General features: G+C 37.7%; 1 protein-coding gene across 3 annotated transcripts in view; it reads left to right on the forward strand.

Moving 5' to 3' along the window:
* The first annotated feature begins 6,195 nt into the window (after positions 1-6,195).
* Positions 6,196-12,908, forward strand: part of LOC121296084 (C-Maf-inducing protein) — a 90,144-nt gene continuing 83,431 nt past the window's right edge. For all 3 annotated transcript variants that reach the window (XM_041221266.1, XM_041221268.1, XM_041221269.1), the window contains exon 1: positions 6,196-6,878. In XM_041221266.1, coding sequence (XP_041077200.1) covers positions 6,555-6,878 — 324 coding nt within the window. In that variant the 5' untranslated portion in view covers positions 6,196-6,554. The remainder of the gene's footprint in view (positions 6,879-12,908) is intronic.

The raw sequence follows: 12,908 nt of genomic DNA on the forward strand, positions 1-12,908 counted from the left end.
AAAAAGTAGCTGGAGTAGAGCACCCGATATTGTACCTGAGTAAAAAAATGTTACCTCGGGAACGCAACTACTCCGTAGTCGAAAAAGAGCGTTTGGCCATTAAATGGGCTACTCACTCTTTACGATACTACCTGCTGGGACACTCATTTGATCTGGTCACAGACCACGCCCCACTCAAGTGGTTAAGCACAATGAAGGACAGCAATGCCCGGATAACTCGGTGGTATCTGGCATTGCAGCCCTTCATGTACCACATGGTACACCATGCAGGGAAAGACCACCAAAATGCGGATTATTTTTCCTGGGTGGGGGGGGGGGGGAGTAATGGGGAAGGTAGATTTAGCTGACTGTTCCTTCGGCTCCACTCTGAGCGGTGGGATATGTGACAGAAATATGAGTTCTGGTGATGAATCTTCCTCCCGACCTGTGAGGGCGCTAAAGAACGAGAGGAGAAGTATCTGAAAGGGCTGGCCTGAAAAAGTTCGTTTCCGGGTCAGGGAAGTGGGTCAGCCTGGAAAGAAGCGAGACTCTGTTGTAAGACCGTATTGATTTGAAAGGTAAACGAGAGGCAGCTGCAAGTAATAAGGCAGCTGCAACCGTTTACCTAGATATCATGCGGGATTACATATAGGGGCCAGGGTAACACTGATCTTTTCCTTCGTTTGGCTAAACGCGTGGAGAGAGAAGGACCGAGAGGGGAGCGCTCATTATTAAAAGAAAAGACGTGTTACGTGTTTTGTCTGTGTAATAATTGTCCGTGTTTTGCACCACCAGACAGTTGAAGCACAAATCCGGAGCTGTCGCAGAGGGTCAGCATGATCCGGATCACTACTGCACCACCGTCACGAAATACCTATGTTTGCACTGACCACCAGCACTATTGCACTCACCCAGGACTGGTGACCGTGTGTTTGTTTTTGTTCGGGACTGTGCCCTATTATTGCTATCCCCGCGCTTTACACATTGTTGTGTATAGCCGGGGATTTATTATTTAACGGTCACCAGACCTGGATTATAAATAAAAGCACCTTTTCCACTGGAAACTGTTGTCTGCCTGTCACTCCTGCATCGCATTACCGCTACACCTGTTCCCCTCCACTAGCCACTTTGCCACAAACATCTGTAAATCTATCCCTGTCTCTTTGGATATCTACACTGATAAAGTGCATTAAATATGTCTAAGGTAGAAATTGATTATTGGTGTTCTTGCTAAAACGAGAACTACTGTGTGTGACGATTGAACTTCCTCATGTATTACAGCAAACTTACAGTATGTGGTGTTTGCAACTTCATGACTGCAATTGATCCTCTATATGGCAATAAATGCTGTGATTGGTACCATTATATGTGTGAAACTTGCTTAACCCTGTAGATTAACATCCCTTATAAAATATGCATTTGTTGTTATATCAGTCACAATATGTCCGCAACCCTGTCATTGCAGTAAAAGGCAAGCTATGTGCGTGTCGCTTTTCTTAAGAATCCACAGACAATGTGCAGTGCAACATTTTGTATTTTGTTATGAAGCCTTAACAAATAAGAGATGAATAACTGTTTAATCTGTTTATTAGTAGTTTTTAGTAATTGGAGATTACATTGTTGACATATAGCTTCCATTAATGAGTCACATCAATCCTAGATCCCCAATAAATAAATGCTTTGAAAATGACACTGGTAAATGTTTCTTCTTGTTTCTGTTATGCTTCTACTAGGATAGACAAGAGAGTAAGAACAACAATACAGTAGGTATTATAAATAGACTTTGTCTACAAGACTTAAGCTTGGTCTTTAAATGTCACTAAGAGATAAGCTCCTGCAGAGAACATGCCAATGCTGCATGATACATGACTTTTTGAAAGCAGGTTTTTCTTAAAGGCTTCTTAGATTTACAATGCAAATCGCACTGAGTCAAGGACACCCCAGGGGAAAGTAAGCAGCCATACTGTTTATATTGATCCAGTAAAATTAAAAAGTGAGTATATTCAAACATACATTATATGTTTTGACTGTTTTCTAACATTGCTTTTATATTTTATAGTGTTTGCAGTCATTCTGAGAGGTTCTGTTAGCATTTTTCTCTAAAATCTGCCTTTACCTAGCTTTGAGCTGCTTCGAGCAGTGACAATGAAGTGACAATATGACTTTTCAGACCCACCTACAACACACACACACACACACACACACACACACACACACACAAATATATATATATATATATATATATATATATATATATATATATATATATATATATATATATATACACACACACACACACACACACACACACACACACACACACACACACACACACACATATTTATCACTATATACAGTGCCTCTCAAAAGTATTCACCCCCCCTTGAACTTTTCCACATTTTATTATGTTACAACATGGAATCAAAATGGATTTAATTAGGAGTTTTTGCCACTAATTGTTCTAAATTAATTACAAATATAAAACAGAAAATAACTGATTGCATAAGTATTCACCCCCTTGAGTCAATATTTGGTAGAGGCACCTTTGGCAGCAATTACAGCCATGAGTCTATTTGGATAAGTCTCTCAAGCTCCATCAAGTTGGATGGGGACCTTTGGTGAACAGCAATTTTCAACTCTTTCCACATATTCTCAATTGGATTGAGGTCCGGGCGTTGACTGGGCCACTCCAGGACATTGGCCTTTTTGTTTTTAAGCCACTCCAGTGTGGCTTCGGCTGTATGTTTGGGGTTATTGTTCTGCTGGAAGATGAATCTTCTCAAAAGCCCCATGTCTCTTGCAGACTTCAGCAGGTTTTCCTCCAGGATTTCTCTGTACTTTACTGTATCCATTTTGTCCTCTATCTTCAGGAGCTTTCCAGGCCCTGACGCAGAGAAGCATCCCCATAGCATGATGCTGCCACCACCATGCTTCACAGTAGGGAAGGTGTTCTCAAGATGATGTGCAGTGTTAAGCTTGTGCCAAACATAGCGCTTAGCATTGAGGCCAAAAAGTTCTATTTTGGTCTCATCAGACCATAGAATCTTCTTATACTTGGTCTCAGAGTATCCCACATGCCTTCTGGCAAACTCTAGCCAAGATTTGATGTGAGTTTTTTTTTCAACAATGGCTTTCTTTTCGCCACTCTCCCATAAAGGCCAGTTTTGTGAAGCACCCGGGCTATTCTTGCCGTATGCACAGTGTCTCCCAGCTCAGCCATGGAAGACTGTAACTTTTCTAGAGTTTCCATAGGCCTCTTGGTAGCCTCCCTGACTAGTGCCCTTCTCACCCAGATATTCAGTTTATGAGGACGGCCTGTTCTAGACAGATTCACAGTTGTGCCATATTCTCTCCATTTCTTAATAATGGACTTTACTGTGCTCTGGGGTATATTCATTGCCTTGGAAGTGTTCTTATATCCTACCCCTGATTGGTGCTTTTGAAGAACCTTATTCCGGATTTGCTTTGAATGTTCCTTCGTCTTCATGATGTTGTTTTTGTTAGGAAATGTACTAACCAACTGTGGGACCTCCCAGAGACAGGTGTATTTAACCTGAAATCATGTGAAACACCTTAATTGCACACAGGTGGACTCCTTTGAACTAATTATGTGACTTCTAAAGACAATTGGTTGCACCAGAGCTTATTTAGGTGTGTCATAGCAAAGGGGGTGAATACTTATGCAATCAATTATTTTCTGTTTTATATTTGTAATTAATTAGAACAATTTGTAGATTTTATTTTTCGTTTTGCCATTATGGTCTTTTTTTGTGTTGATCAGTGGCAAAAACTCCTAATTAAATCCATTTTGATTCCATGTTGTAACACAATAAATAGTGGAGAAGTTTTGAGAGCCACTGTATATATAAATATATGTGTGTGTGTGTGTGTGATCGATCTGAGCACAAGTTTTAATTAGAAGAGCAACTCATACCCTTCCATGTTGAAGCATTGCTATTGTGTGCTCAGTTATGAGTGATCTGTTGAATAATGGAAATTGCATAATTCGGTTTTGTATTCAATCTTCTGAAGAAGATTTTTAATAGTGACCAAAAAAAAAAATAAATCCATCATAACGGTAGAACAAATTAAAAAACTTGCAAGCAGACATTGTAGGTTTTCAGCTGAACTGTTTTTTTTTTTTTTTTTTGTCTGTACAGTGCACCCCCTAAAGGCAGGATGATCACACAGTCAGTACTGAAGATAGGAAATACTCAGTTTATATTATATTGGGTCTATGCTGTGACAATAATGGATGCCATAGCAAAAATTTATAAAGGTATAATAGCGTAATCTCATAATTTCAAGCTGCCAGTTCTCTTACAGATGCGAAACCTGGACCCTCAATGCCAAAATGACTCAAAAATTACAAATAACTCAACGGAGTACGGAAAGATGCATGCCGGGAATAACAAAAAGAGACAGGAAATAGAAGGAATCGGTAAGAGTGCAAACCAAAATATGTAATGTTATTATAAGAGCGAAAAAACTGAAATGGCAGCATGGGCCGGACATGTAGCAATAAGCTTTAACTTACTCATTTGTTTTGAGTACTCTTATTTTTAAAAACAGAATATTATATATATATATATATATATATATATATATATATATATATATATATATATATATATATATATATATATATGTGTGTGTGTGTGTGTGTGTGTGTGTGTGTGTGTGTGTGTATCTATCTATCTATCTATCTATCTATCTATCTATATATATATATATATATATATATATATATATATATATATATATATATATATATATATATACACACACACACATATAACACTTATGGTCCAAATGTTTCTCAGTAAATTTTACAAAGTGTATTTTAGCATTTCTAAATACTGGTATTGTGTAGTGTTTTACAAAGACTATTTACATACATTCTTACACAATTTCCTTGTATGATTACTACAGTATATAGTTTAATGTTTTATTATAAGAGTCATAAGACACTTACTTGGTAACCTATGCAAGAGGGTCTGTTTAGAACTCTACTAACACATTTGGTTTTGTTTTGGGTTTTTTCTAATGAACTCATATTTGGCGACGGGGACATGCTAGGTTATTGTAACAGAATAATAAACCAACATGAGTGGTTTAAAGAGTTTGACGATTTAGACAGAACAATTCAATAATTGTCCGGTCCTCCCTGCACAATGGACACATGGCCCGCAGACCACACTGTGAATAAACAGGTGTTTGTGACCAAATACAAGCATTATCCCAGCTAAGCTAGTCTTTTTAACTAAATTGTTTTTCTTTTAATTACATAAACATAAACTATACATAGCTTAGAGTATTGTATCTGTAGATTTTCAGTGAAATATATCTAAATAGGGTCACCCTGATTGAATTCTACTATGAGCTGCGTCTTGATGTCTAGTGAGGGTTATACATAAGAACATAAGAAAGTTTACAAACGAGAGGAAGCCATTCGGCCCATCTTGCTCGTTTGGTTGTTAGTAGCTTAGATCCCAGAATCTCATCAAGCAGCTTCTTGAAGGATCCCAGGGTGTCAGCTTCAACAACATTACTGGGAAGTTGATTCCAGACCCTCACAATTCTCTGTGTGAAAAAGTGCCTCCTATTTTCTGTTCTGAATGCCCCTTTGCCTAATCTCCATTTGTGACCCCTGGTCCTTGTTTCTTTTTTCAGGTCAAAAAAGTCCCTTGGGTCGACACTGTCAATACCTTTTAGAATTTTGAATGCTTGAATTAGGTCGCCACGTAGTCTTCTTTGTTCAAGACTGAACAGATTCAATTCTTTTAGCCTGTCTGCATATGACATGCCTTTTAAGCCCGGAATAATTCTGGTTGCTCTTCTTTGCACTCTTTCTAGAGCAGCAATATCTTTTTTATAGCGAGGTGACCAGAACGGAACACAATATTTAAGATGAGGTCTTACTAGTGCATTGTACAGTTTTAACATTACTTCCCTTGATTTAAATTCAACATTTTTCACAATGTATCCGAGCATCTTGTTAGCCTTTTTTACAGTGTATAAATAAACATGCGAGTAGGTACAGTGGGGTTTTGACAGTGCAGACGGAGATAGGGCTCTGTATTATTATTGTAAATGGAGCTCTCGTATCTGGTTTTATTAAAGCTCCTCTCCTTTAAGATAGACACAGCGCATCCGCTCTGCTCTCAATTGACGTCATGCTGACAGCACGTGACATAGCCGAGACCAACCAGAGACGTTTGCAGTTTATGCAATCTTTCATCACAACTGCCTCGTTCTACCAACAAGAAAAATAAAGCCTTCCGATTAGGCATAAGAGGAAACACGAACGTCGTCTTTGTCTTTTTTTTTTTTTTTACTGGATCTATCAATCGCAACCTCGTATTATGGATATTATTATGGCTTTTGAAAAGTAAATATTGGTGGACCCAAAAAATCACTGGGAGGTGATCTATTGAGAGTGGACTCGGATTGTCCCTTTTCTTCCCCACTGTCTGTCTCCGTGTCCACTCTCTCTGTTTCTCTCCCTGTCCCCATTGTTACTCCTTTTTTTTAGGCTGGATTATCACACGGCAAGGATCCGGCTGCTTGCTGTTATGGATTTTAATAGCAGCTCGGGTGGAGGCGGCGATCTCCACAATAACCACCACCAGCTCCAGACAGACGAAAGCAAGCCTTTGCTGGGTGAGGTGTCTGCTCCAGGACCACCGGACGGGAATAAAATGGGAGCAGCTCTGTGTCGGAGAGCCTTGCTCCACTGCAACGGGATGAGGTATAAACTACTTCAGGAAGGGGACATACAGGTTTGTGTCATCCGACACCCCAGGACATTTCTCTGCAAGGTCCTCAGTTCCAAATTATTGAGGAGATGGGAACCCCACCACTTGACCCTGACGGATAAGATTCTGGCTTCTGCTACTGTAAGCGACCCCCTCTATATAATAATGCAAATTCACATGACAATGCTCAGTATTGATAGCCTACAACAGTAGCCGTTCTTTTCAACGCAGTGCGGAGTGCATTTAATTACGTTTTCTAGAACGCTGTATATTAATTTAACACAAACAGCGTTCATTTATGTAAGCAATTGTAATGTTGCTAACAATTAAAATATCACCGGTTTAAAAAAAAAAAAAAAACACTACACATGATCATATTGTAGTACGAGGCTGCAAGACAAACACCCGCTTTATATATGTGTGTCACACAACACAAGTGTTTTTGTTTTTTTTCAAAGCACCCACATACCCTGTACATATTACTGTGTGTATCTTTGTGCCTTTTACAATAAGATGGCGCGTGGTTTCCAAGAGTGTTATAAAAATCAACTGTTGAGTCAATTAAAACATCATTCTCTATTTATTGCAGTCAGATGGAAAATGGTAACAATAACACCATACGAAAACACATACACTGTTAAGTTAATAGTTTTTATATAATTTGTGAGGTGTATTGGCTTTGGGTATTATTTATCAATGGTGTAGGTACGTACGGTTCTTGTTAGGGTCACAGTACTAGCAGAAGCCATTTGCTAAGTTATGAAAATTATATAAGGAAGCTTAATATATGCATTACATAAAAACAGTACATATTCATGATCCAAGCTAGAACGGATTTCATTCTTAAATTAAGATTCTTCTCATTTCTTGTTTCCTTACAATGAGTCCACAACGTGTGAATGAAAAAGCTGCGTATTATTTCTGGTAGACAAGTTCTGTAATTCAGTGGAAAATTAAGACACCATTGTATTTTCCCCTGTTTTCTATTGGAGCTGAATGGCATTTGTTTAAACCACAAACTGTGTGTTTTGTTAAATTACTACAGTGTTGCATTTATGTGTTTTTCATATAATGTTGGGACACACAGAATTAATCTAGAAAATCGATTACAAAAAGAACATCGTGTATGATATATTTTAACATGTTTAACTATGGAATCGCAGTTCAAAATATAGGTTATTGCTAACGCAAAATGCTTGCGATTCGTTTAAGGAGGTTTAAATAATATATGTAATGTATAGCATTCATTCAACGTTTCGTCGAAAAGCTGCGACTGGGTGCATTTTACTCTGTGCCGACAGGACAATTAGGTATAGTTTACAACCAGATGAACACAAACGCAGGGAACGGAACGGAAATACATATCTCGTCAACGAGGAAATTAAATTGTCTATCTTAAAATATGTGTCTAAATCGCGGAATGCGGTGTATTTAGCACTGTGAGTGTAGGAACAGACGTTTCTACACAATACATATTGATATAAATGATTCATTTGGAGGATAGTTTTAAATGAATGCGTAAAGCAATAGCAGATTCTAACCATCTTAATATATACATCGGTCTGTTGCATCTATTATTTTAAGTATGTTATTCTTGTAATTTCAAAGTGGTGTGTACAGGTAAACTTCATTTTATGGACAATGGCTGATTTGCCCTTATTAAAGTTCAGTTTAAATCATGTTTTGGAAGTACTGCGTACATACTGTATTTCAAATAGGGTCTTCAGTGAAGATATGTACTCGGATTCTAGGCCTGAACGTGAAGGTCTCACATGCTATACAGTCAAGCAGAGGGACACATTGTAGGAAACCATCTTCATACAGTCCAAGTGTTTTGTGGGGTATACAGAGCTGTACATCAATAATACCTAGAAACGTTAATTCCTATTCTTGTTACTCATACACGTCTATATTTGTTTGATTTCTTGATGATGGTTGTGTCCAATCTCCTCTTTGGTGGTCCTGATTTAACATGCAGAAAATAGGCATAAAATACATACATAAAATATTATTTAGACTACATTCAATAAAGTCCCATAAAAACACTGTACTGTTCATTACTGAAAGAATGCAGCATTCTGTACTGTACTCATTGTACACATGTATACCATTTTGTACTTGGTCACTGTGTAGGAAAGGACAATGTTGTGGTACAGTTAGGAGATTAATCAAACAACATGCAAAAAAACATGCAACAGTTTTCAGAAATTTGAGACTCCCAGTGCTAAAAGACTCTGAGTACTGTACATTTACAATCATTTTGTGACCTTTCTCACCTGTGCTCTCTCTGTTTGATCACACTGCACTGGGGCTGACAAGATAGTGCTGGTCACTTGGAGAAATATCTTTTTGGTAGTTAGTTTTGCCTTTAGAACTGGGTTGGATACGTTTTTTGGTAGAAATTACTTGCATTTCCAAAGGACAACAAAGAACTGTTATACAACTTCTAAGTTCACATGAAATTGACAGTTTGATTTTGTTTTTGTTGTATCAAACCAATTTTAATTTTAGAAATAAGAGTACAAACTTTGGGCTGACCTCCTTTTGAGATCAACAGTCTAGGGATCATTTCAACACTGCTTTAGTTAGGAAGAAATGAGTAGGAACTGCCCTGTACCTATACAAAAAATGGGGTAAAGTGAAGAACAGATCTCACCCAGGGACCATATTACAAAACCGTTTCCCAACTTGCTTTCCTATCTTACCAATCATGGCTAGGATAGGAATGTTCCTATAACTTAGTATTACAAAAGCATTTCCTAAGTCAGCAGTCTACAATTTCCTAAGTGTGTCATCATATCCTAACATTAGTTAGGAAATCCTATCTAACGCCAATCGTATCAGTAAACGACTGATCGAGTCTGAATAGAGCAGGTTACAGCTTGAGCTTCAGGTCCCCCATGTTTTTAAGTTATGGCATCTAAACTCGATTCAGAAACGCATGGCTCTAAATGTTACTCGGGAAGAGAATAAGGTTTCATTGCAGAAAAACCTAGTTAACAACAATAAATAAACACCAGTATTTAACAGAAATAACAAAGCAGTACTTATTAACTTGTTAATGGTGTTTATTAACATAAACATAATTTTATTTTAATTAGAAATGCCAACACACAGCAATATCTCACAGGCTAAAGTAAAGCTAAAAATAAGAACCTTACTGTGATGTTCGTGCCTCCGGTGTGAAAGAAAGTGTGCAATATAATTGTGTACATTAAAGAAAGTGTGCAATATAATTGTGTACATTAAAGGTGGTGTATACTATAATTATGTGCATTAAAGAAAGTATATAATATAACTGTGTACATTAAAGAAAGTGTGTAATATAATTGTCTACATTCAGAGTCCAAACAAGTACTTTTCGAGTTACATTTCATATGAGCCGCTGGTTATAGTTCAATGGAGCGTCTCACTGTGTACAATAACACGGCAGAATCAGCACAGACTACTTCATATCTTATTCCTCATTAAAGTTTCAAATATCAATTATCATAATCACCGACAGTAACTTCTAAGCGCGTCTTAACTCCAACTCCACGATCTCCCGTACATAACATGATGATGATGATTTCTCATGGATGGTGGAGCTAGATCTGGACATTACTTATGCATCATGTTTACTTTTTTGCTTGGTTTGTTCAGATCTTTCAAACTAACAATTATTTTTCTAACTGACAGTTAGGAAAGGTTCCACCAAGTCCTAAATGTTACGAAAGAAATTTAGGAAATGACCAAGTTAGGAAGGTTCTGGAATATGAAAAAATAGGAATAATAATACTTTACCATCAAAAAGTGGCGAAGCTACTGTAGTGTATGTTTGAAGAAGAAACACAAAGGGCCCCCCTTGCCTGTATCTATAACATGTTAGACTGCAGCACTGATTCCATTATAATTGTACTGATCATAAAAACACTCACTTGATTGTATTATATGAGTGTTAAAATGAATGCGTAGATAATATGTATCTAACTAAAAATTAATATTACTCATTTTGAAAAACTTGATTTAAATGTGTTTACTACTGATTGCTCGCTGTACTTAATAATATCAGTTACATTACTGTGCATTAACTAAATATTTGGGCTAAATAGACACTTGTCATGTAGAGCATGTACGTTCTCAAATAACCCTTTTATTTCCAAAGTACTGTGCTGTGTTAAAGAAACAGTGTTCGCCAACACTCTCAGATAAGGAGGTTTTTGTTACTGAAAGTCAGTCAGCAGCATTCAGAGGTAGCACCTAGGATATGAAATGGATTGTGGGGAAAAAAGTAATAAAACTGTAGATCCACCCCTCATTCAACATATCTGTATCAGCAAGGCACAAGTTAAACATCTGGCTGAGCCCTCATACTCCAAATGTGAATTTGGTGTGTGAAATGTTGTGGGGGGGGGCTGCTGTAACTGTGATAATCATCAAACAAAACTGCAAATCTGCTGCTTTCACACAGAGATGAGCGTTATAGAGATTACTGGTGAGTCTGACTTTCGAGATAGAGAAACAAACACTTGGTGCAGCACTGTTTCAGTTTTAACAACAGTTTTGCGTCCCCCAGTCGCATCCCAGAGCTTGTGACTTCGTTAATAATCTGGTCTGGAATCAACTCCCCAGTAATGTTGTTGAAGCTGACACCCTGGGATCCTTCAAGAAGCTGCTTGATGAGATTCTGGGATCAATAAGCTACTAACAATCAAACGAGCAAGATGGGCCGAATGGCCTCCTCTCGTTTGTAAACTTTCTTATGTTCTTAATATGAGGGAGAATGCCCAGTAAATGAAAAATCGCAGATTCAGGATTAGCTGATCAGCCCATGGTCCAGGAACAGGGGTGTTTTATTTCATTTTTCTTTTACCCTTTTCCTTTAAATGTTTGTTACTTTTTCCTATTAAGGAGTTTGTTGAGCAGAAACAGAGGATAGGCTTTGTGGTGTTTGACAGGTTATCTCAGAAACCCTCCAGCCTCTTCCTACTGCTTTCCCTGCGACAAAGCCAGCAAGCATCCTTCATCGGAGAATGTGGAGATTGGGAAGGGGCATGAGGCTTTAGCACTGGGCTTAAATCTTCTTTCAAGTCTCCATTTTATATTTTGAAAATAATTAGTACAGCTGCAGACTATGTTCTAATGAAATACATTTGCATACCATGAGGTACACAGAATACCGTCTAAATACCACCCAATATAATCCTTAGAAAAAAATTGCAGTGTCATTTTACATTTTCCCCATTCTTTTCTCGTGGTTATGCTATTCATTTACCACAGCTTACCATGGTTTGCTATGTTTTTCAGCAAGCTTTACAGTACCTCTCTGTGCTTACAACACTTCCCTGTGCATTCCCAGGCTTTCACTGTGCTTTAGTACGTTTATTACTTTATTCCATGTTTTGTTTTTTTACTATGGTAAATGTTCATAAGAGAAGTGAGCAAGACATGAGAGGGCACTGATCAAGAGGGCTGTAAGAAGCTGAGCCAGAAACCTATACAGTTTTTCATTACAGTACAAATGAACTGATAGTAGCACATCAGGATTTTTTTTGTTTTTGTTTTAAAAAAGGAATTTTTGTGCTTGCCTAGTCTTGATGTTTGTAAATGGTTCACGTCATCCAGGGGAAGGGTGTGGTTTATGTGGAACGCACAAAGGGAGGTTTACTGGTTATGAGTCACAGCAGGAAAAGACTTATTGTTGGTCTAAACAAATATCTCTAATGCATTTTTTTTTCTTAATCATTTAGTATCTCATGATTTGGTAATCGGGTGGTTAAAGTTTGTGTATCTGAAACTAGGATTGGCACCAGTACAGATGGAATTGCAGATTATAATCATCTTGGGTTCAGAGAGTTTTAGTTGTCTTACCAGCAGAGTTAATGCAATATTTTTCCCCACAGTATCACATAAAAGTAATTAAAAAAACAAAACAAAAAAAAGATTACAGAAGACATTAAATGCAACCCGCAACCAATTTCCTTATTAAATATTAGACTGACAAATAATAATCAACAGTAAAGGGCTTTAGTGTTCAAAAGCAAGAATAAAAAAGGCGTAGGTGTAACGGGACGGAGGCTGGGTGAGACCTGGTCACCCTGTGCACCAAAAAAGACTGTCTTAACCACAATACAAAAGAGCCAGGCTCGTCTGCATTTGTGGTTTTAAAGTTTTTATCAGTCCCTTTTAATA

Source organism: Polyodon spathula, chromosome 21 (genome assembly GCF_017654505.1).
Source record: "Polyodon spathula isolate WHYD16114869_AA chromosome 21, ASM1765450v1, whole genome shotgun sequence".
Classification (NCBI taxonomy): Eukaryota; Metazoa; Chordata; class Actinopteri; order Acipenseriformes; family Polyodontidae; genus Polyodon; species Polyodon spathula.